We start from the raw sequence: 27324 nt of genomic DNA, 5'->3' as shown, positions 1-27324 counted from the left end.
CCGGCTGTAATCTCTCTTCCTCTGTTCTGTCTCTCCACACCGGCTGTAATCTCTCTTCCTCTGTTCTGTCTCTCCACACCGGCTGTAATCTCTCTTCCTCTGCTCTGTCTCTCTACACCGGCGGTAATCTCCCTTCCTCTGCTCTGTCTCTCCACACCGGCTGTAATCTCTCTTCCTCTGCTTTGTCTCTCTACACCGGCTGTAATCTCTCTTCCTCTGCTCTGTCTCTCCACACCGGCTGTAATCTCTCTTCCTCTGTTCTGTCTCTCCACACCGGCTGTAATCTCTCTTCCTCTGTTCTGTCTCTCCACACCGGCTGTAATCTCTCTTCCTCTGTTCTGTCTCTCCACACCGGCTGTAATCTCTCTTCCTCTGTTCTGTCTCTCTACACCGGCTGTAATCTCTCTTCCTCTGCTATGTCTCTTCACACCGGCTGTAATCTCTCTTCCTCTGCTTTGTCTCTCTACACCGGCTGTAATCTCTCTTCCTCTGTTCTGTCTCTCCACACCGGCTGTAATCTCTCTTCCTCAATTCTGTCTCTCTACACCGGCTGTAATCTCTCTTCCTCTGCTATGTCTCTCCACACCGGCTGTAATCTCTCTTCCTCAATTCTGTCTCTCTATACCGGCTGTAATCTCTCTTCCTCTGCTATGTCTCTTCACACCGGCTGTAATCTCTCTTCCTCTGCTCTGTCTCTCCACACCGGCTGTAATCTCTCTTCCTCTGTTCTGTCTCTCCACACCGGCTGTAATCTCTCTTCCTCAATTCTGTCTCTCTACACCGGCTGTAATCTCTCTTCCTCTGCTATGTCTCTCCACACCGGCTGTAATCTCTCTTCCTCTGCTCTGTCTCTCCACACCGGCTGTAATCTCTCTTCTTCTGCTATGTCTCTCCACACCGGTTGTAATCTCCCTTCCTCTGTTCTGTCTCTCCACACCGGCTGTAATCTCTCTTCCTCTGTTCTGTCTCTCCACACCGGCTGTAATCTCTCTTCCTCTGCTATGTCTCTCCACACCGGCTGTAATCTCTCCTCCTCTGCTTTGTCTCTCTACACCGGCTGTAATTTCTCTTCCTCTGCTCTGTCTCTCCACACCGGCTGTAATCTCTCTTCCTCTGTTCTGTCTCTCCACACTGGCTGTAATCTCTCTTCCTCTGCTATATCTCTCCACACCGGCTGTAATCTCCCTTCCTCTGCTCTGTCTCTCCACACCAGCTGTAATCTCCCTTCCTCTGCTCTGTCTCTCCACACCGGCTGTAATCTCTCTTCCTCTACTCTTTCTCTCTACACCGGCTGTAATCTCTCTTCCTCTGCTCTGTCTCTCCACACCGGCTGTAATCTCCCTTCCTCTGCTCTGTCTCTCCACACCGGCTGTAATCTCTCTTCCTCTGCTCTGTCTCTCCACACCGGCTGTAATCTCTCTTCCTCTGCTCTGTCTCTCTACACCGGCTGTAATCTCTCTTCCTCTGCTCCGTCTCTCCACACCAGCTGCAATCTCTCTTCCTCTGCTGTCTCTCCACACCGGCTGTAATCTCTCTTCCTCTGTTCTTTCTCTCTACACCGGCTGTAATCTCCCTTCCTCTACTCTTTCTCTCTACACCGGCTGTAATCTCCCTTCCTCTACTCTTTCTCTCCACACCGGCTGTAATCTCCCTTCCTCTGCTCTGTCTCTCCACACCGGCTGTAATCTCTCTTCCTCTGCTCTGTCTCTCTACACCGGCTGTAATCTCTCTTCCTCTGCTCTGTCTCTCTACACTGGCTGTAATCTCTCTTCCTCTGCTCTGTCTCTCTACACCGGCTGTAATCTCTCTTCCTCTGCTCCGTCTCTCCACACCAGCTGCAATCTCTCTTCCTCTGCTGTCTCTCCACACCGGCTGTAATCTCTCTTCCTCTGTTCTGTCTCTCCACACCGGCTGTAATCTCTCTTCCTCTGCTATGTCTCTCCACACCGGCTGTAATCTCTCCTCCTCTGCTCTGTCTCTCCACACCGGCTGTAATCTCTCTTCCTCTGTTCTGTCTCTCCACACCGGCTGTAATCTCTCTTCCTCTGTTCTGTCTCTCCACACCGGCTGTAATCTCTCTTCCTCTGTTCTGTCTCTCCACACCGGCTGTAATCTCTCTTCCTCTGTTCTGTCTCTCCACACCGGCTGTAATCTCTCTTCCTCTGCTATGTCTCTCCACACCGGCTGTAATCTCTCCTCCTCTGCTTTGTCTCTCTACACCAGCTGTAATTTCTCTTCCTCTGCTCTGTCTCTCCACACCGGCTGTAATTTCTCTTCCTCTGTTCTGTCTCTCCACACCGGCTGTAATCTCTCTTCCTCTGCTATGTCTCTCCACACCGGCTGTAATCTCCCTTCCTCTGCTCTGTCTCTCCACACCAGCTGTAATCTCCCTTCCTCTGCTCTGTCTCTCCACACCGGCTGTAATCTCTCTTCCTCTGCTCTGTCTCTCCACACCAGCTGTAATCTCCCTTCCTCTGCTCTGTCTCTCCACACCGGCTGTAATCTCTCCTCCCCTGCTTTGTCTCTCTACACCGGCTGTAATTTCTCTTCCTCTGCTCTGTCTCTCCACACCGGCTGTAATCTCTCTTCCTCTGCTCTGTCTCTCCACATCGGCTGTAATCTCTCTCTCTTCCCCTGCTTGTAGGGCACATGCTTCCTCTGGCTCTTAAAAGGCCAGTGTGCACTCCCTAATTGTCACCAATGGCTTGTTCTCTAGCTTGCAGGTATTCTGTGAAGGTGTATTGTTCTGTTGTCTGCTCGTGTACAGACTTCTGACTCATCTCTAACCTCTGTATTGCAATGCTAGCCCTGACCTCAGACCGCTTACCATATGGTACCTACTCTGCCAGCCCTGACCTCAGACCACTTACCATATAACACCTACTCTGCCTGCCCTGACCTCAAACCGCTTATCATATAGTACCCACTCTGTCTGCCCTGACCTCAGCGTTTCCCTTATCCCTTGTTGCCCAGCATGGGTTAGTTGGCAATCATACAGAGACTACTCCAGGAGGTAGTGGTCTAGTAAATTCAGATCCCGGTACAGGGGTTAAATGGTGAAAACCAGGGGAACACCAGGATAACATCTTTAGGATTAGCCTAAAGTAAAAATTTGTTAGCTGACACAGTGGTTCCATACCCACTGCCGTAACAATTTGCTCAAGCAATGGAGCCCACTGGCTCACCCTAGGGTCCACCTGAGGAGTATAAGGCACTAACCTGTTACATGGGCAGAGGTAAAACATTCTTCTGGATTGGAAGAGGTTTGGCCAGAGGAGAGGTCTTGAGAGCCTGTTGAACATTGATACTCCCGTTCTGCTGAGAAGATTCCTGCAACTGTCCAGATATAAGAAGAGAGGGTGTAAGTTCAGAGGTACTGTTACTTCAGGGCTGCTGTCCCAGGAAGGGACCAAAGATTGGAACCAAAGATTTCAAATTTGGACTCATCAGACCAAAGCACAGATTTCCACTGGTTTAATGTCCATTCCTTGTGTTCTTTAGCCCAAACAAGTCTCTTCTGCTTGTTGCCTGTCCTTAGCAGTGGTTTCCTAGCAGATATTCTACCATGAAGGCCTGATTCACACAGTCTCCTCTTAACAGTTGTTCTAGAGATCTGTCTGCTGCTAGAACTCTGTGTGGCATTGACCTGGTCCCTAATCTGAGCTGCTGTTAACCTGCGATTTCCGAGGCTGGTGACTCGGATGAACTTATCCTCCGCAGCAGAGGTGACTCTTGGTCTTCCTTTCCTGGGGCGGTCCGCATGTGAGCCAGTTTTTTTGTAGCGCTTGATGGTTTTTGTGACTGCACTTGGGGACACTTTCAAAGTTTTGATGGCCACTCGTTTTTCTTTACTTAGCTGCTTTTTTCTTGCCATAATACAAATTTAACAGTCTGTTCAGTAGGACTATCAGCTGTGTATCCACCTAACTTCTCTACAACGCAACTGATGGTCCCAACCCCATTTATTAAACCTGACAGGGCACACCTGTGAAGTGAAGACCATTTCAGGTGACTACCTCTTGAAGCTCATCAAGAGAATGCCAAGAGTGTGCAAAGCAGTAATCAAAGCAAAAGGTGGCTACTTTGAAGAACCTAGAATATGACATATTTTCAGTTGTTTCACACTTTTTTGTTATGTATATAATTCCACATGTGTTAATTCATACTTTTGATGCCTTCAGTGTGAATCTACAATTTTCATACTCATGAAAATAAAAAAAATTCTTTGAATGAGAAGGTGTGTCCAAACTTTTGGTCTGTACTGTATATGATAGCCAAAGAGTTTTTGCCTTTTCACGCAATAGATACCCGGGACTCATGTGTGTGATCAGCGATAACACTATACACATAGATGTGACACATCAGATTACGTGGTCAATTGTGGGATCAGACCCTTTGTGGGATATGAGGCTACTAAAATAGTAGTTCCTGTGGAGGTATGCAGATGACTGGGCTCCACAGTAACATAGCACAACTCCCATAGGCTGCAATGGTAATCCAGTTCAGCTTAAAGCGAGTCTTTCACCTAATCTGAGCGTTTTAGACCGCTCAGATCAGGTTATAGACTCTTTAACCCTCATTACGATCATACCTTTCTCTTATGTGTCCCTCGCCCAGATAATGAAAATAACACTTTTTAAACTTATGCAAATTACCTTCTGAAGGTGCCCAGGGGCGGCGTTACTGGGCGATGTGCCCAGAAAAACACTCCTCCAGCCGGCGGACGTCACGAGCGGCACCAGAGGACGGCAGGCTGGGAACTGGCCCGCACCTGCGCACTGCTCTGCCCATTATGGGCAGAGGAACATCCTTTCATATTGCGCATGCGCTGGCCGGCTGTCTTTAGTTGGCCGGCGCATGCGCAATATGAAAAGCTGTTCATCTGCCCATAATGGGCAGAGCAGTGCGCAGGTGGGGGCCAGTTCCCAGCCCGCCGTCCTCTGGTGCCGCTCGTGACGTCCGCCGGCTGGAGGTGTGTTTTTCTGGGCACATCGCCCAGTAACGCCGCCCCTGGGCACCTTCAGAAGGTAATTTGCATAAGTTTAAAAAGTGTTATTTTCATTATCTGGGCGAGGGACACATAAGAGAAAGGTATGATCGTAATGAGGGTTAAAGAGTCTATAACCTGATCTGAGCGGTCTAAAACGCTCAGATTAGGTGAAAGACTCCCTTTAAAGGGGTTCTCCAGGAATTTAGAAAATAAAATACTTATTAATTACTAAATATTACTTTATTATAAATATATTCCCAAATACCTTTCTTTAGTTATAATGGCTCGTTTTGTCTGGGGAGTAAAGAGAAGGGGAAATAAAATGGCCTCCGTCCTATTAGTAGACAAAAATCCTGTCCTAATCACACAGGACAAGTTACATCAGGACACTGAGCTAAAGATCTGCCTCATCCTCCTCTCTACTCTGCTTGTCAGGGATTATGATACTGAACAAAGCTAATCTTTAGCTGAATCTCTGTAGGAATGGAGGTCATGAGGAGAAAACTGTCCAAAATACTTGATAAATGCAGAGCAAGGCATGTACAAACTGTGCCGAGAAATGAGCACATTTTCAACAGTAAATCTGCCCCATTATTTTTAATAAATAGGAGGAAAAATTAAGTTTCCATTAATCCCCAGATGTTATACACAGCGAAACCAATTCTGGATTTAATACAAAAGCATTTTACTCATTCTGAACATGACTATGTCTTCTCACCTATGTGGCTTCTCAGATAATCTTAGATAACCAATAGTGTTGATTATGCACCAAAGTGCTCGTGTGTTCACATGCTCTGGCCGAACACATCGGTATGCTCGTGTGCTCTACCAAGCACCCGAGCACAATGGAAGTCAATGGGAGAACCAGAGGATTAATCCAGGGACCCCCTGCTCTGAAGTGCCATCTATTGGTTTCATAAGAATATTAGGCTTGTCATAAGACTATGAAACCAATAGATGGCACTGTTCATGAGTAGTGTACATTGCAAATTTTCCATGCAAATGGTTTTTCAGCTGAAAAACAAGGCAGATTCTGCTCATTTGCATGTCTTTCCCATATGCCCATGTTTATGCAAATTCGTTTTTACATTACAAAACTGTATAGAAAGGTTATTAAATATTATGTTAGGACAATTAGAAAACTTTTTGTCACCCTAATGATATTGATCTAGGTGCGCAGGTCCACCAAAGCCATCCAACAGATGTGAAGCAACTTTGAGGCTTACTGGCTCTCAGTCAGATGAGAGCTGGTTTGGAATGTCTCATAGTGCACAAGGCTGCCATTGTAAGGTATGCTGACTAAGCCTGTTATCTGTCTCATGGATAGATTGATGGCTTGCACATACCTGGCTTTTGGCATATAGCCTTTGTGTGGTTGTCTATTGTATGTCGTTGATAATAGGAGTCCAAGATGCATCCAGCCATACTCTTAATGCTGTTTCCAAACCATTTTGATGGGGTTTCCATTAATTTTTAACCTTTTTTTGTGAACCAGACACTCTCTCTTCTTCAGAGCAGGGGGTGCCTGGTTTGATGCTCGGGTCTCCCATTGACTTTCATTGTATAAAATTGTACTCGAGCACCTGCAGTATTCGGCCGAGCATAGTGATGCTCGAGCCGAACAGTAGTTCGGCCAAGCATGCTCGCTTAACACTAATAACCAAGCATTTCTGTAAGAAATTTAAATATAATAATATAAATGGATTAAATTCTGTTACTAGAAAGGAAAGAGTAAATTGTCACGGACTCTAGGCCGTGAAGTCGGAATCATGGAGTCAGGAGAAATGTAGAGACTCCGACTCCAGCTTCAAAACAAGAATATTCCCTGTTTTAAAAACATTTAAAACCCGGATGTCACTGCAATTTTCCTACAGGAAACATGTTTTGTGGCAATGTGTACAGTATAGTGCTGGAGGGCCTGTATATCCCACCCAAATACCACAGCTGGGTGAGATAACTGAAATCCAGAAAGCTGCAGTGGTTTCAGCAAAGTGTAGTTTGAACATTCTGAACATTAATGCGGTTTTTCTCCTGTGTGAATCCTCCAATGATAGTAGAGTTTGGCTTTAGTAAGAAAACATTTCCCACATTCTGAACATGAAAACGGCTTCTCTCCTGTGTGACTTCTCTCATGTGTAAGGAGATGTGACTTTTGCGTAAAACATTTCCCACATTCTAAACATCTCAGTGGCTTCTCTCCTGTGTGAATTTTCTCATGTGTAACAAGATTTGACTTTCGAGTAAAACACTTCCCACATTCTGAACATGAATACGACTTCACTCCAGTGTGACTTCCCTGATGAACCTTAAGCTTGGCTGCAGTAACAAAACATTTTCCACATTCTGAACATGAATATGGCTTCTCTCCTGTGTGAGTTATCTGATGTGTAATAAGATTTGAGTTTCCCATAAAACATTTTCCATATTCTAAACTTGAATAAATCTTTTTTCCTGTGTGAATTATCTCATGTAAAACAAGCTGTGATTTATCTGCAAAACATTTCTCACACTTTGAACATGAATATGGCTTCTCTCCTGTGTGACATCTCTTGTGTTTATCTCGACTTGATTTCTCTGTAAAACATTTGCCACATTCTGAACATGAATATGGCTTCTCTCCCGTGTGAATTCGCTGATGTGAATCAAGATTTGCCTTTTGCATAAAACATTTCTCACATTCTGAACATGAATATGGCCTCTCTCCTGTGTGAATTCTCTGATGTGTAACAAGATTTGACTTTTGCGTAAAACATTTTCCACATTCTGAACATGAATACGGCTTCTCTCCTGAGTGAATTCTCCGATGCTTAACAAATTGTGATTTAGATATAAAACATTTTCCACATTCACTACATGAATATGGCTTCTCACCCGTGTGAATTCTTTTGTGTGTATATAGGTTTGAACTTCTTGTAAATTGTTTTCCACATTCTTCACACTGAAACCTTTTACTCTCTTTCTGCCCGGTACTTGTGGTAATAATTTGTAATTGGTCAGAAGAAGGTTCCTGGTAATTAGGAGGATTATATGATAGATCTGTATTGTAAAATCCTGGATGGATATTATAGGTAATGAGGTTTTCTCCTGAAGAGCGCTGCTCGATATCTTCATCTTCTATTTTATAATCCAGTGATAACATGAAGTTCTTACTGGGATTTTCTGTTAGGATTAAAAAGAGATTGTGTTTTTTTTCTCAAACAACAAAAGAAGACAAATCTATAAGATTCCTTTCAGGTTCGAAACACACAGGCAGATTTTTATGTCGTTTTTGAGCCAAAACTAGTGGATCAGCAGGAAGGAGAGGTACATGTCCTTCCTTTATATTTCCCATTAATTTTAATCCTTTTTTGGCTTTGGCACAAAATACTGAATGAAAAACTGCCACTGGTGTCGTGTCCTTAAAGTTATAATGGATGATGAAGTCCAGGACTCTGCTCTATACTCACTGATCACTTCTATTAAATAAACCCAGACCAGAAAACATTCAAAAATATGAAAATCCCAACCTTCATTGACAATCAGGCCCGTCCTCTGCTAGCACATTACACACTTTACAATTAATGGCGTATCCTCAGGATAGGCCATCAGTATCTGATTGTCAGGCATACAACATCCGTTGCACTTAGGACAGAGCTGGTTCCTGCAGTGCTACTACTATTGAGATGAATGGGATCAGCACTGCAGTAGCCGGCTTCGCCCACAGACTGAGTTGTGTAGTTCCAGTGCAGGCTTCCTGCTCTGTAGCTACTGCAGAATGGCTGATCAGAGGACAATGTGTTGGATACTAACCAATGAGAGAGTAAAGGCCTATCCAGTGGATGTGCTTGGTATCGCCCCTGAGCTTCACCCAGGCCATGTGACCGATGAACGTGACGTCATAGTCTAAGCTAAGAGAAGTCTGCGATGCTACTGTGAGCACCGGTGCCTTCTCAAACAACTGATCGGCGGGAGTCCTGAGTGTTGGACCCCCACAGATCAGATACCGATGAGCTATCCAGAGGATAGGTCATCAGTATAAAAGTCTCAGAAAACCTCTTTGAGTTGGATTTGAAGGAGCTACATGATTTTAATGAAAGCAAGTGAAAGCATACCCGGAAGAGATCATTCCAGCGTATATGCCTTTGGGCTGTAGAGTGCGACTTGTAGATAAAACTGCACAGGTGAGGAGTCTCTATGCTGTAAGACCGCTTTCAAAATATGATCTGGGATGTGTTTAGGCAGTGGGAGTAATTGGAGGGACTTTACTCCTCGATGTGAGCTTTCTGTACTGATGTGCTGTGGTAGACCAGGTCATTAAGGTTTTTCAAAAGCTAAACCCATGCTTTTATAGTAGGGTACGGGCCTTTAGGAATAGAGATGCTGCTTATGAATCTGGAGATGTCTTGGAGACATACATAAAGGGGTTGTCCGGGTTCAGAGCTGAACCCGGACATACCTATATATTCACCCAGGCATCCCCCCTGATGTTAGCATCGGAGCATTTCATGCTCTGATGCCCTCCCTTGCTCTGCGCTGGATTGCGCAGAGCAAGGGCTCTTTTATTTACAATAACACACTGCTGGGTGGAGGCTTCCGCCCAGCAGTGTGTTCGGTGACGTCACTAGCTCTGATGGGCGGGCTTTAGCGCTGTCCTAGCCCGCCCATCAGTGCCATTGAGGTCACCGTTGGGAGGAAGCTTCTGCCTGGCAGCCCTATGGAAAGGCCGGTTCGTCACCGGAACTCCTGAAAATGCCTGCGCGATTTAGAGTAGGGCAAAGGAAAGCATCGGAGCATGAACTGCTCTGATGCTCAAGTCAGGGGGCTGCCTGGGTGAAAATGGGGATATGTCCGGGTGCAGCTCTGAACCCGGACAACCCCTTTAAGGAGAATTAAGGAGGGTTATTAGGGTAGCTAAGCAGAGATGTCAAGAGTGAGTCCAAGAGTTTTTAAAGGGCAATAATTCAGGAGACACCTGAAAAGGTATAATGGATATAACTGATGCTGTGGAGGAGTTCAGATCCTCAACTTACTGTCACTTTAGATTAGTTTTTTGCGTGGTTTGATGGTGATATTGGTGAATGGAGGACTCAAATAGTATTACCAACTAGGCGCCAGGAGATTGGGTTGGTTTTATAGTGTCACCAGGTGCAATTTCACATTACTCTGTTCTGACGCTAGTGGCGCAGGTATAGGGGTAGCAGTGGTCACATTTGCGACTGAACCCCTAAGCCAGGGGGGCTCACAGGGCCCCATGTCAGTGCCACACCGCCAATTACTATATTTTTTGCCTTATAAGATACAGTGTGTCTTTATAGAGTAAACACTAGTGAGCGCTTCCATTACGGAATCGCTCACTAGTCTGCAGGAGTCGTGGGGGGAGAGGTGAGGGAAGAGCTGCCGGTACTCACCCCTCCTCTCTAGTCTTCTCCGGGTTCTGTGCCACACTGTCCTGGCTGCGTACAGCATCAGGACGTAGTGCATGCATTATGACCTGATGCTGCACGCAGTCAGGTGACAGTGGTAGAAGACCAGGGAGCGCGACTGCAGAAGAAGACGCCAGACATGGGGAGTAGCAGCAGAACAGGAGAGGTAAGTTACTTTATTTAAGGTGTGATCTGAGGTCTGATAAGGGGCTCTGCCTTAATTAGGGGGTCTGACATAGAAGTCTAAATCTGAGGTGTAATATGGGGGTGTGATCAGAGGTATGATATGGGGGTCTTATCTGATATTGGGGTCTGATTTAAAGGGAGTCTGTCACCAGCATTTCACTTTTTTAACCCTTCCCACAGCTCCCTAGCATGCTTACAGTTTATAAAAACGTTACTTCTGGCATCAATCCTGGACTTATAGAACCATCAAAAACGATCTTTATAAGATATGCAAATGAGGGCTCACAAGTGCCTAAGGGCGGCGTTACTCTCTTAGGTGCCCTGCTTGCTCAGCCTTTTCATTGCGTCCCCCCGCCCCTTCCTACCCTCCGACCGCCCCTTCCTACCCTCTGACCGCCTTTCTACTAACTTGTAATTCTGCCGGTATCCCGCGCCTGCGCACTCATTCCTTTGGCCGGCGCATGCGCACTGCGATGCCCATTCCTTGTACGGCATCACAGTAACTTTTGCACTTTATGGTGGTTGGGCATGTACAGTGGGGAAAATGGCAATTTTGCAGGTTTTCCTGCCTACAAAGAATGGAGAGGTCTGTAATTTTTATCGTAGGTACACTTCAACTGTGAGAGACAGAATCTAAAAAAAATAATCCTGAGAATCACATTGTATGATTTGTAAATAATTAACTTGCATTTTATTGCATGAAATAAGTATTTGATACAATAGAGAAATAGAACTTAATATTTGGTACAGAAACCTTTGCAGTTACAGAGGTCAGACGTTTCCCGTAGTTCTTGACCAGGTTGCACACACTGCAGCAGGGATTTTGGCCGACTCCTCCGTACAGATCTTCTCCAGATCTTTCAGGTGTCGGGGCTGTCGCTGGGCTACATTAAGTTTCATAAACACCAAACCTATATCCCCACCTATAATAAACCCATATACATCATAGAATAGAACACCAATAGAAGCATATGTGGTTCAGTAATAGAAATCAAGCTAATCCCACATCCATCATGGTTATAGTATCAGATTTTTATTAAACCTATATTGCAGACATGATTGACATACACAAATAAATGAAAAAATAATGATGATGATAATGATGATGAGGTGAGATGCAACGAAGTGATGAGAAAAAAAATATATATTTATTATTTGTGTTTAGTTTATATTTTTTTATATTTTTGTTTTGAATTAGATGTGTATAGTGCCAAAATGGATAAACACAATAATGTGAAAAAAGCGAAGTGTGAAAAGAAAAAAGTGATACTTCTACTATATTAAGTCTACTTTAATATATTTATTTTATGCACTTTTTGTTCACTATCTGTTATGCCTATTTAGTACATATATTTATGACCACACATACATGCTGTATAACAATTGTTGCTCTCGGTCCTCTCGCTGGTCATCTACATTGGTGTTAGCGTACTTCTTGCTTATCTAATATGCAACGCCCTTAGGCCCCTTTCACACAAGCGAGTTTTCCGCGCGGGTGCAATGCGTGACGTGAACGCATAGCACCCGCGCTGAATCCTGACCCATTCATTTCAATGGGTCTGTGTAGATGAGAGTTTTTTTTTTCACGCATCAGTTCTGCGTTGTGTGGAAAGCACAGCATGTTCCATATTCTGCGTTTTTCACGCAGCCCTGGCTCCATAGAAGTGAATGGGGCTTCAGTGAAAAACGCATTGCATTCGGAAGCAAGTGCGGGTGCAATGCGTTTTTTTACTGATGGTTGCTAAGAGATGTTGTTTGTAAACCTTCAGTCTTTTATCACGCGCGTGAAAAGCGCATCAAAACGCATTGCACCCGCGCGGAAAAAACTGAACGCATTCGCAGACAAAACGGACTGAACTTGCTTGCAAAGTTTCACTGAACGCACCCGGAGCCGATCCGTCATGCTCGTATTAAAGAGGCCTTAGTTTGTTACTCTTTTAAATATGGCCGTTGGGGTGCGTGCCTGTTTCTGCCCGAGACGCTCCCCTGGCCCCGTGATGTGGCATACCGTGCAATGCCTTGTGCGCTCCACCTCTTCCGTGTGCCACGGCAGCGTCTCGAGGCTGGCGTCATGCCGGGACCAATGGCACGCCATATAGTGGGCAGAGGCTCATCTAATAGTTAAATCACACAGGCAACTGGGGCTTCCTCTCTGATTGGATGTCTGATTCTGGGAGGTGATTGGGTCATGCAGGGCATTGGCACATTACTAATTAATGGTTTGTGCCCACATGTGAATGCATTATCGTTAGCACTATATAAGTCCACTATGTTCCCACCAACCACCACCCGTTGAGAAAGCTGACGGCGAAACGCGCGTCGTGGCGTGGTGGTGGTCTGACCTGAGGCTGGACACAATTATTTGGTTGTACTATATAGATATCTGCCTATATACTTTGTATTATACTGCATCGCTTATTTTTATAGCCATACCATAAGGCTGTGTGTATAATGGATGTTGAATAAGGCATTGGTGTACATTTTGGCCAAAGCGTAATAAGCCACTCACCACGTCAAGGTCGCCTTCATGAGTGGTCCCTAACACTAGTTCCTACCTTTTATGGGCCATGACAGCCACATAAAGTCCAGGGAGCGCAGGCACAGCATGCACGCCAGGCACACTCTGCTTTTAACCCCGTCCGGTGCCATTACAGCTTTCATCGGATCCAGGGATGCAAGTACCAACATGCATGCTGAGCCCACTATATACTTCTCCTGGAGCCTAATGGTTACTGGTAGGTGCTGTATAAGCAGACTCAGTTTTATACTGACTTTAAAACCAGCCTCCAGGGGGCAGATTAACTGGACAGGTGTGCTTGACTGCTTGGAGATCGCCACGCCTCCAATACGTACTACAAAGAGAAAAATACGGAAAATTCAGCCCGCACAACCCCTAGCAGGTGCTCCCTGGACTTTGTGTGGCTGTCGTGGCCCATAAAAGGTAGGAACTAGTGTTAGGGACCACTCATGAAGGCGACCTTGACGTGGTGAGTGGCTTATTACGCTTTGGCCAAAATGTACACCAATGCCTCATTCAACATCCAGCATAAAGGCAGGGCAGAGTGCTGGTTTGCAGAGTGCGATTGCACTTTGTGTTTTTACATTTATATCTCTATTTCGCCATAGCAATCTGCACCTGCTAGGGGTTGTGCGGGCTGAATTTTCCATATTTTTCTCTGTGTGTATAATACTTATTTATGTACTCTTGAATCTACACTTTATAGTACCACCCTAAAACTACTTTTTGCGCTTGCACTTTATTGCAATCCTGCCAAGTGGTCACCACCACTGTGTTGGTGTTTTTAACTTTTTTTTATTTATTTGTGTATGCCAATCATGTCTGCAATATATGTTTAATAAAAATGTGATCCTATGATTATGATAGATGTGTGATTAGCTTAAAATTTATTATTGAACCTCATATACTTCTATTGGTGTTCTACATTGAGTTTCAGCTCCCTCCAAAGCATTTCGATTGGGTTCAGGTCTGGAGACTGGCTAGGCCACTCCAGGACTTTGAAATGCTTCTTAGTTTTCCTGATTGTGTGTTTCGGGTCATTGTCATGCTAGAAGACCCAGCTACGACCCATCTTCAATGCTCCTACCTAGGGAAGGAGGTTGTTGGCCAAAATCTCGCGATACATGGCCCCATCCATCCTCCCTTCAATACAGTGCAGTCGTCCTGTCACCTTTGCAGTATAGTAGCTCCAAAGTATGATGCCCCCCCCCCCACCTCATGCTTCATGGTTGGGATGGTGTTCTTGGGGATGTGTTCATCCTTCTTCCTCCAAACACGGCGAGTGGAGTTCTAAATTGGTCTCATCTTACCACATGACCTTCTCCCATACCTCCTCTGGATCATCAAGATGGTCATTGGCGAACTTCAAAAGAGCCTGGACATGTTCTGGCGTGAGCAGGGGGACCTTGACTGTTCTGGCGGATTTTAATCCATGACGGCGTAGTGTGTTACTAAAGGTAACCTTTGAGTCTGTGGTCCCAGTTCTCTTCAGGTCATTGACCAGGTCCTCCCGTGTAGTTATGGGCTGATTCCTGACCTTTTTCAGAATCATCCTTACCCAACGAGGCCAGATTTTGCATGGAGCCCCATACCGAGAAAGATTGACGGTCATCTTGGTCTTCCATTTTCTAATAATTGCGTCAACAGTTGTTGCCTTCTCACCAAGCTGCTTGCCTATTATCCTATAGCCCATCCCAGCCTTGTGCAGGTCTACAATTTTGTCCCTGGTGTCCTTAGACAGCTATTTGGTCTTGGCCATGGTGGAGAGCTTGGGGTGTGATGGATTGAGTGTGTGAACAGGTGTCTTTTATACAGGTAACAAGTTCAAACAGGTGCCATTAATACAGGTAATGAGCGCAGAGTAGGGGGGCTTCTTAAATAAAAACTAACAGGTCTGCGAGTTCCAGAATTCTCACTGATTGGTAGGTGATCAAATGCTTATTTCATGCAATAAAATGCAAATTAATTATTTAAAAATCATGCAATGTGATTTTCAGGATTTTTTTTTTAGATTCTGTCTCTCACAATTGAAGTGTACCTACGGTACAAATTACAGATCTCTCCATTCCTTGTAGGTGCGGAAACTTGCAAAATCATCACTGTATCAAATACTTATTTTCCCCATTGTATATAGTGTAGAAGTAATGTCATCTATAACACCAGGCATCTGATGACACCTACCTGAGGTATAACAGCCTTTACTACATGTCTCCAGCCTTTATAGTGTAGAAGTAATGTCATCTATAACACCCGGCATCTGATGACACCTACCTGAGGTATAACAGCCATTACTACATGTCTCCAGCCTTTATAGTGTAGGAGTAATGTCATCTATAACACCTGGCATAGGATGACACCTACCTGATGTATAACAGCCATTACTACATGTCTCCAGCCTTTATAGTGTAGAAGTAATGTCATCTATAACACCCGGCATCTGATGACACCTACCTGAGATATAACAGCCATTACTACATGTCTCCAGCCTTTATAGTGTAGAAGTAATGTCATCTATAACACCCGGCATCTGATGACACCTACCTGAGGTATAAAAGCCATTACTACATGTCTCCAGCCTTTATAGTGTAGAAGTAATGTCATCTATAACACCCGGCATCTGATGACACCTACCTGAAGTATAACAGCCATTACTACATGTCTCCTGCCTTTATAGTGTAGTAGTAATGTCATCTATAACACCCGGCATCTGATGTCATCTACCTGAGGTATAACAGCCATTACTACATGTCTCCAGCCTTTATAGTGTAGAAGTAATGTCATCTATAACACCCGGCATCTGATGTCACCTACCTGAGGTATAACAGCCATTACTACATGCCTCCTGCCTTTATAGTGTAGAAGTAATGTCATCTATAACACCCGGCATCTGATGACACCTACCTGAAGTATAACAGCCATTACTACATGCCTCCAGCCTTTAGAGTGTAGAAGTAATGTCATCTATAACACCCGGCATCTGATGACACCTACCTGAGATATAACAGCCATTACTACATGTCTCCAGCCTTTATAGTGTAGAAGTAATGTAATCTATAACACCCAGCATCTGATGACACCTACCTGAGGTATAACAGCCATTGATACATGTTTCCAGCCTTTATAGTGTAGAAGTAATGTCATCTATAACACCCGGCATCTGATAACACCTACCTGAGGTATAACAGCCATTACTACATGTCTCCAGCCTTTATAGTGTAGTAGTAATGTAATCTATAACACCGGGCATCTGATGACACCTACCCAAGGTATAACAGCCATTACTACATGTCTCCAGCCTTTATAGTGTAGAAGTAATGTCATCTATAACACTCGGCATCTGATGACACCTACCTGAGGTATAACAGCCATTACTACATGTCTCCAGCCTTTATAGTGTAGAAGTAATGTCATCTATAACACCTGGCTTCTGATGACACCTACCTGAGGTATAACAGCCATTACTACATGTCTCCAGCCTTTAAAGTGTAGAAGTAATGTCATCTATAACACCCGGCATCTGATGACACCTACCTGAGATATAGCAGCAATTACTACATGTCTCTGGGGTTTAGTCAGTATAAATCCATCAGTCTGGCATTTACAGAGTCAAAGATGTAAGACAAGTGTCACAGGCGGCCCCCTATCACCATCTATAGTAGAGCATTTTGATGTAGGTTTTTTTTTTTAACCCAGACAATGCTATATATATATATATATATATATATATATATGCAGATGATCAGATTAAGGAGGAATCTACATGATCCTTAAATCTTTAAAATCAGATAGATTTCTTACCTTGTGATGTCAGAGGCAGAGGAGCCTCCATCATGGCGTCCTTGTACAAATCCTTGTGTCCTTCTATATACTTCCACTCCTCCATGGAAAAATAGACCGCCACATCCTGACACCTTACAGGAACCTGATAACACAATGACACCGTCATCACCCAGACCCCTCCAGTGCTGTTACTGGAGAATTTCCCAGCATTCCCAGCAGTGTCACCTCTCCAGTCAGCAGCTCAATCATCTTGTAGGTGAGTTCTAGGATCTTCTGCTCATGTATCAGGGGTGGAGGCTCTGTGATGGGGGTCCTGCTCCACTCTCCTGACTCATGGATGATGGGAGTCCCCCCTGATGTCTTCTTCACTATGGTGTAATCCTGTGGATGGAGACCGACACTTAGGGAAAGAAATTCCTTCCTGACTCCAGATCTACACTCAGATCCCTCCCTGGATCATGGCCCCATCTCCAGTAATCTAGTCACTTGAAGCTGGAATATTATTACCCTCCAGACCTCCAGGCCCCTTCTAGAGAATCTCCCATGACTCCTTTCTCTGGCAGAGAGCTCCATAGTCTCACTGCTCTTACAGTAAAGACCCCTCTCCTATGTTGGTGGAGAAACCTTCTTTCCTCTAGACGTAGTGGAGGCCTTCTTGTTATAGTCCAGTATCATCTAGATGTCAGACTAGTGGTAGAAATCCTCCCTCCAGACCACACTCCGGCCATCTCCTCCTCTGCTTCCTCTCCTCCTGGGTACAACGTGCCTACTTACCTTCTCATGGCTCCTACAACATGACTATTGGTCTCCATGATACATCACTGACCATACTGGTGGCCAATCTTCAGGTTCTCCGTCACTTGGAAGGTCTGAAGGCCATTCTCCAGGACCCTGGACTCTTCCTATCACTTCCTATGATGGATTCTCCTTCCCGATGTCTGACTTGTTACAGAATACAATAAAGAGAAGAGAAATCTAGAAAAGTTTACCTCTCCGCTCAGCAGGGAGATGATCTCCAAGGTGAAGTCTAATATTCTTCTGCTGATCTCCTTCCTGTCCATCCTTGGTGGTCATTCAGAAGAAGAGGAGAGAACTGGAGGAGCTGGAGGTGCCTTTATACTGCAGTACTGCAGGCGCCTTTATGAGGAGAGGAGAGGCTGGAAATCCTCCAGGGACAAGAGCATTAGTGAGATCCAGAACCGCACTTACTGCTCCTGGAGAGACCCCGCTTCTCAGAGCCCTCAGCACCGGGGATAAAGTGGGATTCTGGAGAAATGGCTGATACCAGAGAGAAGAAGAGGCTCCAGACACCACAGCAGTAACTACCGACCAGGACCTGCTCTGGATCTGCTGCACTGCAAGAGCTGAAGGACCTGTGATGATGTCACCGTCATGTGATCAGTGCAGGGGGCGGAGCTCAGCAGTGGAGAGGAGAAGTGGTGGTGAAAGACCTGTGATGATGTCACTGTCATGTGATCAGTGCAAGAAGGGCGGAGCTCAGCAGTGGAGAGAAGGACCTGGTATGATGTCACTGTCATGTGATTAACGGAGGAAGGGGTAGAGCTCAGTAATGGAGGGAAGTGGTAGTGAAAGACCTGTGATGAAGTCACACCCATGTGACCTAACTCCTGTAAGGGAGGGACAGCAATGCTCTGCAGGGACTGTATTTAGCAGTAGACGCCGGTTCTTTTCCGGGGCACTGATTTAGGCCGTTAGTTTTATGGGGGATTTTTCTCCTAATACTGGACATCGTATATTTTTATATCTCCACAGATCATGATTCATATGGCTTATGTTTCCCAGCTGGTTTCCAGTTAGCTGCTGTATTTCTGCAGTTTTGTTACTTTGTGTCAGCTGGGTAGGGAGCACCTTTGTCTGGTGTGGGTTATTAAACAGGATTTTCCTGATCGCGATGTACAAACCGGATTCCCAAAAAGTTGGGACACTATACAAATCGTGAATAAAAACTGAATGCAATGATGCGGAGGTGCCAACTTCTAATATTTTATTCAGAATAGAACATAAATCACGGAACAAAAGTTTAAACTGAGAAAATGTACCATTTTAGGGGAAAAATATGTTGAATCAGAATTTCATGGTGTCAACGTTTCTCCCCAACACATGCAGACAGGTCGTGGTGGGAGCTCTAGTCAACTCCCACCTGGACTATGGTAATGCAATGTATGCGGGGCTGCCAGAGAAAGATCTGGGAGCTCTGCAACACTGTCAAAACAGAGCCATCCGGCTCATCAAGAAACTAGACTGGACAGATTCTGTCACAAAAGCACGCAGGGAACTCCACTGGCTCCCACAAAGCTCTCTACAAAACAGGTCCCATCTACCTGCAAAAGAAGATAACACGTCACCATCCTCCTAGAGAACTGAGATCCACCTCAGCCTCCCTTCTGTCGGTGCCAAGAACCCGCCTCAAGACAAGGGGGGACAGACGTTTCTCAGTAATGGCCCCCAAGATCTGGAACTCCCTCCCAGAACACATTAGAACAACATCAGATTACCTGGAATTTAGGAAGTTGGTTAAGACCTGGCTTTTTGTGTAGGATGACGTAGGGGCCCACTAATATAGCCGTCGACAAGCGCTTCGATCGGATTGAGTTCCTCTAGAGCGCTATACAAGGACTTAGTAACATAACATAACATAACAAATAAAATATTGACATTTGCCATCTCCACATCATTGCATTCAGTTTTTATTCACAATTTGTTTAGTGTCCCAACTTTTTGGGAATCCGGTTTGTAACTGTTGACCTCTCTTTTTCATCTGAGTTTTTCCGCATATTTTATCTTTCAACTTGTAATGGCTGAAAACGTGTCGGCATGTTCCCACCTTATCTGTATTCGGTTTTAGAGGACGTCTATGAAGAGACTCCGTGTTTTATTACAAGAAGTGGTGCTGACGTCTTTCAGGTTTTTACGGTGTGAGTCGCACACACTTGGATGTACAGGTGCGATGTGCTGCAGTTGACCATGTTTTAGTTATTGATCAGATAAATACCAATCTGACTTCTGGGTGATGACGGAAATCCACAGAGAAGAAAATCTAATGCTGGGGATATACCTGGCTGTGCATGATCTCTATGGGAGAACAGGAAATAAAACCCGCCATATACGAGACCAGTAGACGGTACGGCCTCATTCCCACTTATATTTCAGGCAAAACTGAGAGCAGAACTTAACAGAGAACAGTACAATGGAGAGATTTACACGTCTTCCATGTTCTGGAGCTAAAGGCAGTACCAGGTGTATCAGCCCAAGACCGCTGCTGTTCTGTTCACCTGCCCTGGTACCCGGCAGAGTAGAGCCTCCTCCAGCTGCTTCCATCCACCTGCGGGCCCGGCCGGCTGGCCTGCACTGTCCCTCAACACAGACAGCAGCCTTCTCTTAAAGGACCGTGCTCTATCATGGTCTTGCCACTTTAGACACCTTCTTCTGTAGGAAGGTGCCAGAGTAATAGATTCTCTAGGTTGTTAGTATCCTGCAAAGGTGTAGTGTTCTACTGCCTGTGTACAGACTTCTGCCTGATTCCTGACCCTCCACTGCCTGACCTCAGCATTGACCTTCCGCTGCCTGCCCCAAATATTTATCATGTAGCACATACTCTTCCTGCCCTGACCACAATTTTGCCTGACCTCTCAGTGGTCCAGTTGTCAATCACACAGAGAGGTAGTGGCCTGGAGGTTCCCCTGCAGCAAAGTCCAGATCCCTCTACAGGAGTAAAAACCAGGGGCTGCCAAGGTCACATCTGTAAGTTGACACAGTGGTTTCACAGTTTGCTCAGGCCAGGGGACCTGCTGGCCCGCCCAGGATGGGTTTGATAGAGGTGTATAAGGAACTAACCTGTTACATCGACAGATCTAAAACTTTCTTTCTGGTGGTTTTGAAGGGTTTTGGTCCTGAGGCAAGGCTGCCCCACTTACTCTCCTACCCTCGTTCCGTTGGTCTTCTTTAGCATTCTTGAGGCTGGCCTACCCACTGAAGTCACCTGTTTCTTCTTCCCTGGCAGGCCTCATCCTGCTTCTTGCTGGAAATTCCTATGTTCATAAGGTGTGCACTCCCTTCAGCCAGCGCACACCCTAATTCACACCAGGTACATAACCCTCTCTCCCACAGATGTTTGTTCAAGTAGAAATGGTCAATCCGTTTGTGACCGAACACCATTTGGGTTGCAGTTTAAGAACAGGAAGAGCTGCTAATTATTAGTATTTGTTTCTGTCTGCAGCTTCTGCCATCAGCTCAGGCTGACAGGAGATAAAGTAAAATAAAGCTTGGGCAGAGGATTCCTCAGGAATACTTTACCCAACAGTGCAGTGTTCCTCCTCTGCCCAGCTCTGTGCACGGTAGTAAAGCATATTGCGGTCTTCGCCAATGCCTTATCTTCATCTCCCCTTTCATCCTTGTGCGCTCCAGTCTCAGTAAGACCTCATTCACACGTGACAGCCTTTTTCAGGACCAATTAAAGTCTATTCACATGAATGTTTTTTTTTTAACAGCTAGTGAATAGCCTACATCAAAGAATAGGACATGTCCTGTTTTTGGCCATTTTCACGGCTAGACAGACCCCACTGAAATAAATGTCCCGTCTGCCCGCGTCTAACAGCTATTACAAACTGGTACACTATAAAAAAATAAAAAAATTATTTCAGGGGTTAAAAAAAATACCTGGCACTTGATCTGTATGGGAGGCAGCAGGACCTGACGATACTAGCGTTGTGATGTTACATAATGTGACATCAAGACACTGGGAGCATCAGGTCCTGGTGCCTCCAGCATGGAGTAAGTGTTCCTTCACATGAAAGGTGAGTTGTTGTTTTTTTTAAGATATGTTGGCTCTACCAGCAGTGGGGGGCCGAGAGGGTCTTTCTCTCTCTCTCTCTCTCTCTCTCTCTATATATATATATATATACAGGGGTCGAGTGGAGGGGGAACGCGTGGGAACGGCGTTCCTGCACTTTTTTCATGGCAGGAACGCCGTTCCCTTTCAAGCCTCAAGCCAGGAGAACGCGGCTGAAATCAGGGGGTGAAGCGCACTGTGCAGGGCAGGCTAAGCGGCTTCACAGCTGTCTGTGCGGTGCTGCTGCTGTCTGTGACTCCTCTCATGGCGCCCCGCCCCCTACTGACCTCATCTCCTTCACTTCTTCTGTCGGCCTAATACGCTGCGAGTATGTTCAGTCACTTCGCAGCTGACACATAGGAGATCATTTAGAAGTTCATCATTAAGAAAAGTTTGTCCCTGGGATTCGAACTCACGACCTCTACACATCAGAGGCAAGGCATTTACCCTCACAGCCATGAATGCTGTCTAGGTAGTTGCTTAAAAAAAAAAATATAAGACTTCTACTTATATCTAGTGTACTGATACCTAGTGTACAACCATACACATGACAGCTGCCCACTGTGTATGGATGTAGCAGAGCTGGGTGTGTTGGGGCAGCTGTCATGTGTATGGTTGTACACTAGGTATCAGTACACTAGGTATAAGTAGAAGTCTTATTTTTTTTTTTTTAAGTAACTACCTAGACAGCTTTCATGGCTGTGGGGGTAAATGCCTTGCCTCTGATGTGTAGAGGTCATGAGTTCGAATCCCAGGACAAACTTTTCTAAAAGTGTTTTTTTTTTTTAAGACTCCTACTGATACCTAGTGTACTGATACCTAGTGTACAACCATACACATGACAGCTGCCCCAACACACCCAGCTCTGCTACATCCACACACAGTGGGCAAAGTTACCTACAGTAGAAGTCTTATATATTTTTTTTTAAGCAACTACCTAGACAGCATTCATGGCTGTGAGGGTAAATGCCTTGCCTCTGATGTGTAGGGGTCATGAGTTCGAATCCCATGACAAACTTTTCTAAAAGTGTTTTTTTTTTTTTTTTAAATACCGGACTGTTACTTTACTGCCACGGGGGAGGCGGGCTATTGGCGCCATGATACTGGCACATGAAGGGGGTAGGAGAGAGGAACTTGATACTGGCACATTAGGGGACAGGGGGAGAGGATGGCACTGTGATATTGTGTTTTGATCACAATGTGTACATTTGGCTCAGTCCGCAGCTACACAAATTACAGCGTGCTAGATTTTCTGTGCTTTTTTTTTTTTTTTTGGAGGGGGGGGGGGGGGTTGCAGTGGGTCTTGGGTGAGTTCCCACACTTTTTTTCCCAGGACTTGACCCCTGTATATATATATACAGTACAGACCAAAAGTTTGGACACACCTTCTCATTCAAAGAGTTTTCTTTATTTTCATGACCATGAAAATTGTAGATTCACACTGAAGGCATCAAAACTATGACTTAACACATGTGGAATTATATACATAACAAAAAAGTGTGAAACAACTGAAAACATGTCATATTCTAGGTTCTTCAAAGTAGCCGCCTTTTGCTTTGATTACTGCTTTGCAGATCAGGGGACTGTGAGGGCCATGATAAGACCTTTAGCAGATCAGGGGACTGTGAGAGTCATGGTAAAATATCTATAATCGATTTTGAGGTGTGTTTAGGATCACTATTCATTTGTAGAAGCCATCCTCTTTTCAAGCTTTTTTACAGTTGTTAAATGTTTGCTTCCAAAATTTGCTGGAATTTTATTGAATTCATTCTTCCCTCTACCTGTGAAATGTTCCCTCTGTATTGTTTTAACCTCATCGGACCACCGGACTTGTTTCCAAAATGCATCAGGCTTGTTTAGAAGTTCTTTTGCAAACTTCTGACGCTGAATTTTGTGGTGCAGATGTAGGAGAGGTTTTATTCTGATAACTTTTATATGAAATCCATATTTGTGCAGGTGTCACTGAACAATAGAAAATGTACCACAACTCCACAGTCTGCTAAATCTTCCTGAAGGTCATTTGCAGTCAAGCGGGGGTTGATTTGCCTTTCTAGCAATCCTAAGAGCAGCTGTCTCTGAAATTTTTCTTGGCCTTCTAGAGCCTTCCTTGACCTCCACTGTTCCTGTTAACTGCTATTTCTTAATTACAATCTGAACTGAGAAAGTGGCAACATGAAAACACGTTGCCATCTTCTTATAAGATTCTCCTGCTTTGTGGGCATCAATAATTTTTATTTTCAGAGTGTTAAGCAGCTGCTTAGAAGAACCCATGGCTGATGTTTTTTTGGACAAGGTTAGAGGAGTCTGACTATTTATAAAGCTTTGAAATTTGCATCACCGGGACTTTCCTAACGATGATTGTGAACAAGCCTTAACCCTATCAGGGTATTTAAGGTCTGAGACCTCGGTCAAAGTTATCTGAGCGCTCAGATTTCCTTGGGTTCCCAGACTTTTGCAAGGTACCCTTTGATACATTGATATTGCTTAAAATGCTGAAAAGTGTGTTTCATCTTTAACTTTCGCATTCCACTGTGTTTGTATATATATATATATATATATATATATATATATATATATAGTGACACAATCGGGTTGCTTGGTAGATTGGAGATATTTTCCTCACAGCATGTGCTGCTCATACTAATTGCAGCAAATTGAGGACAAGCACCGGACTAGATCTCACATGTCGGTCTGGGCTTTGCGTTGACGCCAAATTGTCATAAAAGCCAGCTAAGAGTGTGGGCAAGGGGTTGTTGCTATGTTAATGTGCTTCCGGCTGGCTGGATGCATGTCTGCTACCTGTCTGGGGGGGGACAGATCAACGATACCCAGGACTTGAGCTCTATACGCGATTCCGCTGCAAAGTGTAAATAAACACCAGGACTCGAGCTCTATACGTGGTACCTGCAGCAAGTGTGAACCGAACACGAGGACTTAAAACTAAGCTGATTTTTGTTCTGTTAACTTGCCAAGTGTGAATAAACACTGAATACTGGTTAAGAACTGTTTTTGTGCTGTGTCGCCTCATCCTGCCTACCAGAGCGAATCCACGCTATATATACACTCACCTAAAGAATTATTAGGAACACCTGTTCTATTTCTCATTAATGCGATTATCTAGTCAACCAATCACATGGCAGTTGCTTCGATGCATGTAGGGTTGTGGTCCTGGTCAAGACAATCTCCTGAACTCCAAACTGAATGTCAGAATGGGAAAGAAAGGTGATTTAAGAAATTTTGAGCGCGGCATGGTTGTTGGTGCCAGACGGGCCGGTCTGAGTATTTCACAATCTGCTCAGTTACTGGGATTTTCACGCACAACCATTTCTAGGGTTTACAAAGAATGGTGTGAAAAGGGAAAAACATCCAGTATGCGGCAGTCCTGTGGGCGAAAATGCCTTGTTGATGCTAGAGGTCAGAGGAGAATGGGCCGACTGATTCAAGCTGATAGAAGAGCAACGTTGACTGAAATAACCACTCGTTACAACCCAGGTCTGCAGCAAAGCATTTGTGAAGCCACAACACGCACAACCTTGAGGCAGAAGGGCTACAACAGCAGAAGACCCCATCGGGTTCCACTCATCTCCACTACAAATAGGAAAAAGAGGCTACAATTTGCACGAGCTCAGCAAAATTGGACTGTTGAAGACTGGAAAAATGTTGCCTGGTCTGATGAGTCTCGATTTCTGTTGAGGCATTCAAATGGTAGAGTCCGAATTTGGCATAAACAGAATGAGAACATGTATCCATCATGCCTTGTTACCACTGTGCCGGCTGGTGGTGGTGGTGTAATGGTGTGGGGGATGTTTTCTGGGCACACTTTAGGCCTCTTAATGCCAATTGGCCATCGTTTAAATGCCATGGGCTACCTGAGCATTGTTTCTGACCATGTCCATCCCTTCATGACCACCATGTACCCATCCTCTGATGGCTACTTCCAGCAGGATAATGCACCATGTCACAAAGCTCGAATCATTTCAAATTGGTTTCTTGAACATGACAATGAGTTCACTGCACTAAAATGGCCCCACAGTCACCAGATCTCAACCCAATAGAGCATCTTTGGGATGTGGTGGAACGGGAGCTTCGTGCCCTGGATGTGCATCCCTCAAATCTCCATCAACTGCAAGATGCCATCCTATCAATATGGGCCAACATTTCTAAAGAATGCTATCAGCACCTTGTGGAATCAATGCCACGGAATTAAGGCAGTTCTGAAGGCAAAAGGGGGTCCAACACCGGATTACTATGGTGTTCCTAATAATTCTTTAGGTGAGTGTATATATATATATATATATATATATATATATTGGGTGCACAATGAGGAAAAATACATATACTGGGGGCACAATGGGGAGCAAATACATATATTCTTGGGGCACAATGAGGATCAGGGGAGCAAATATATATTTTATTTAAGAAATTTAAAAAACGCTTCAAGGGTGCTCTGTGGATGCGCTGAGTAATGGCAGCGGTATCGCAGCAGAACCGCAAAGTCTGCCGCATAAAAGAAAGCACTGTAATAAATGTGATGATACTGCGCTCTGGGACTTAATGCAGGGGTATCGTAGGTAAGTACAATCCAGACATGGATATACACTATTGTACAAGTCTGTATCTGGCTTTGCCAGTGTACCTGCGGTGTAGGCTCCCGTCCGTACGCTGGTCCTCCTGCTTGTACTCTGATATTCGGTGCAGTGGTTCGTCTTCCTCAAGTCAGGGATTGCCGATTAAATGATTATTACTCGCCGAGTCATCGATGCTGAAGTCCGGGGAATAAGATAGTCGAGGTATCGTGTAGGTCAGCCCCGGCCGGTGACGCTATGCTAAAGCCGGTTTTTAGCGCTCACTAGGAGCAGTGAGTGACGTCACTGCCGCGGTCATCAATGACCACAGGTGCCAGGTATCTTTTCTCCAACGCGTTTCGAACAGACGCTGTTCTTCATCGGGGAATGTTACAAGGCTGTTTACACTCTCTCTATTTATGCGCTCATTTGCAATCCAGGATATTAACCCCTTCACTGCCGTTCCTGCACAGATCCGTCACCAATCATCATTCAAAGCCGAACAGCTCTATTTCTGCATTTAAGCCATTAGGCATTAGAGTGTCCATATTGAATATCCATTTTGCCTCTATTCTGGACATTTATTTGACATAATCACCACCCCTTTTGTTTTTCTGTATTATTTCTACCCCACAGAAATTCGAACCCACAAAGCTGCCTCCATGTTTTGCATTGTAATGACGGGATAATGGGTGGCCTTCATATTTTCTATTTATATTATATATGTGTTCCCCTATCCTTTTCTTCAGGGGTCTTTTCGTGCGGCCCACATATATCTTTTTGCATGGACATGTTATCGTATAAATAACACCCTTGCTATTACATGTTATAAAGTTCTTTATGCTTTGTTTGTATGTTTCTTCCATGTTACTTATTTGCGTTTTTATTTTCTTATCTTGGGATATTTTACATCCTCTACACATTTTACATGGGTAAAAACCACCCCTCTCTTCCCCTTTTCCTTTTTGGTTTTTCTCATTTGCATTTGTTCCCATGCATTTATTTGTAGATGCGATCATGTTGCCCACATTCTG

General features: G+C 44.8%; 2 protein-coding genes across 2 annotated transcripts in view; one reads left to right on the top strand and one right to left on the bottom strand.

Annotated features, from left to right (window-relative positions):
- LOC122935208 (zinc finger protein 397-like) overlaps positions 1-27324 on the top strand; it is a 1371324-nt gene that overhangs the window by 149459 nt on the left and 1194541 nt on the right. The window lies entirely within an intron of this gene.
- LOC122933865 (zinc finger protein 420-like) lies at positions 6716-17058 on the bottom strand. Its single transcript, XM_044288949.1, has 2 exons — positions 16895-17058; positions 6716-8149 (listed from the first exon to the last, which is right to left on the bottom strand). The coding sequence occupies exons 1-2, from the start codon at positions 17040-17042 to the stop codon at positions 7005-7007; spliced, it is 1293 nt and encodes a 430-aa protein (XP_044144884.1). The 5' UTR covers positions 17043-17058; the 3' UTR covers positions 6716-7004.

This window comes from Bufo gargarizans, chromosome 4 (genome assembly GCF_014858855.1).
Source record: "Bufo gargarizans isolate SCDJY-AF-19 chromosome 4, ASM1485885v1, whole genome shotgun sequence".
NCBI lineage: Eukaryota > Metazoa > Chordata > Amphibia > Anura > Bufonidae > Bufo > Bufo gargarizans.
The sequence above is the reverse complement of the archived record's forward strand: the minus strand, read 5'-3'. Positions and strand labels throughout refer to the sequence as shown.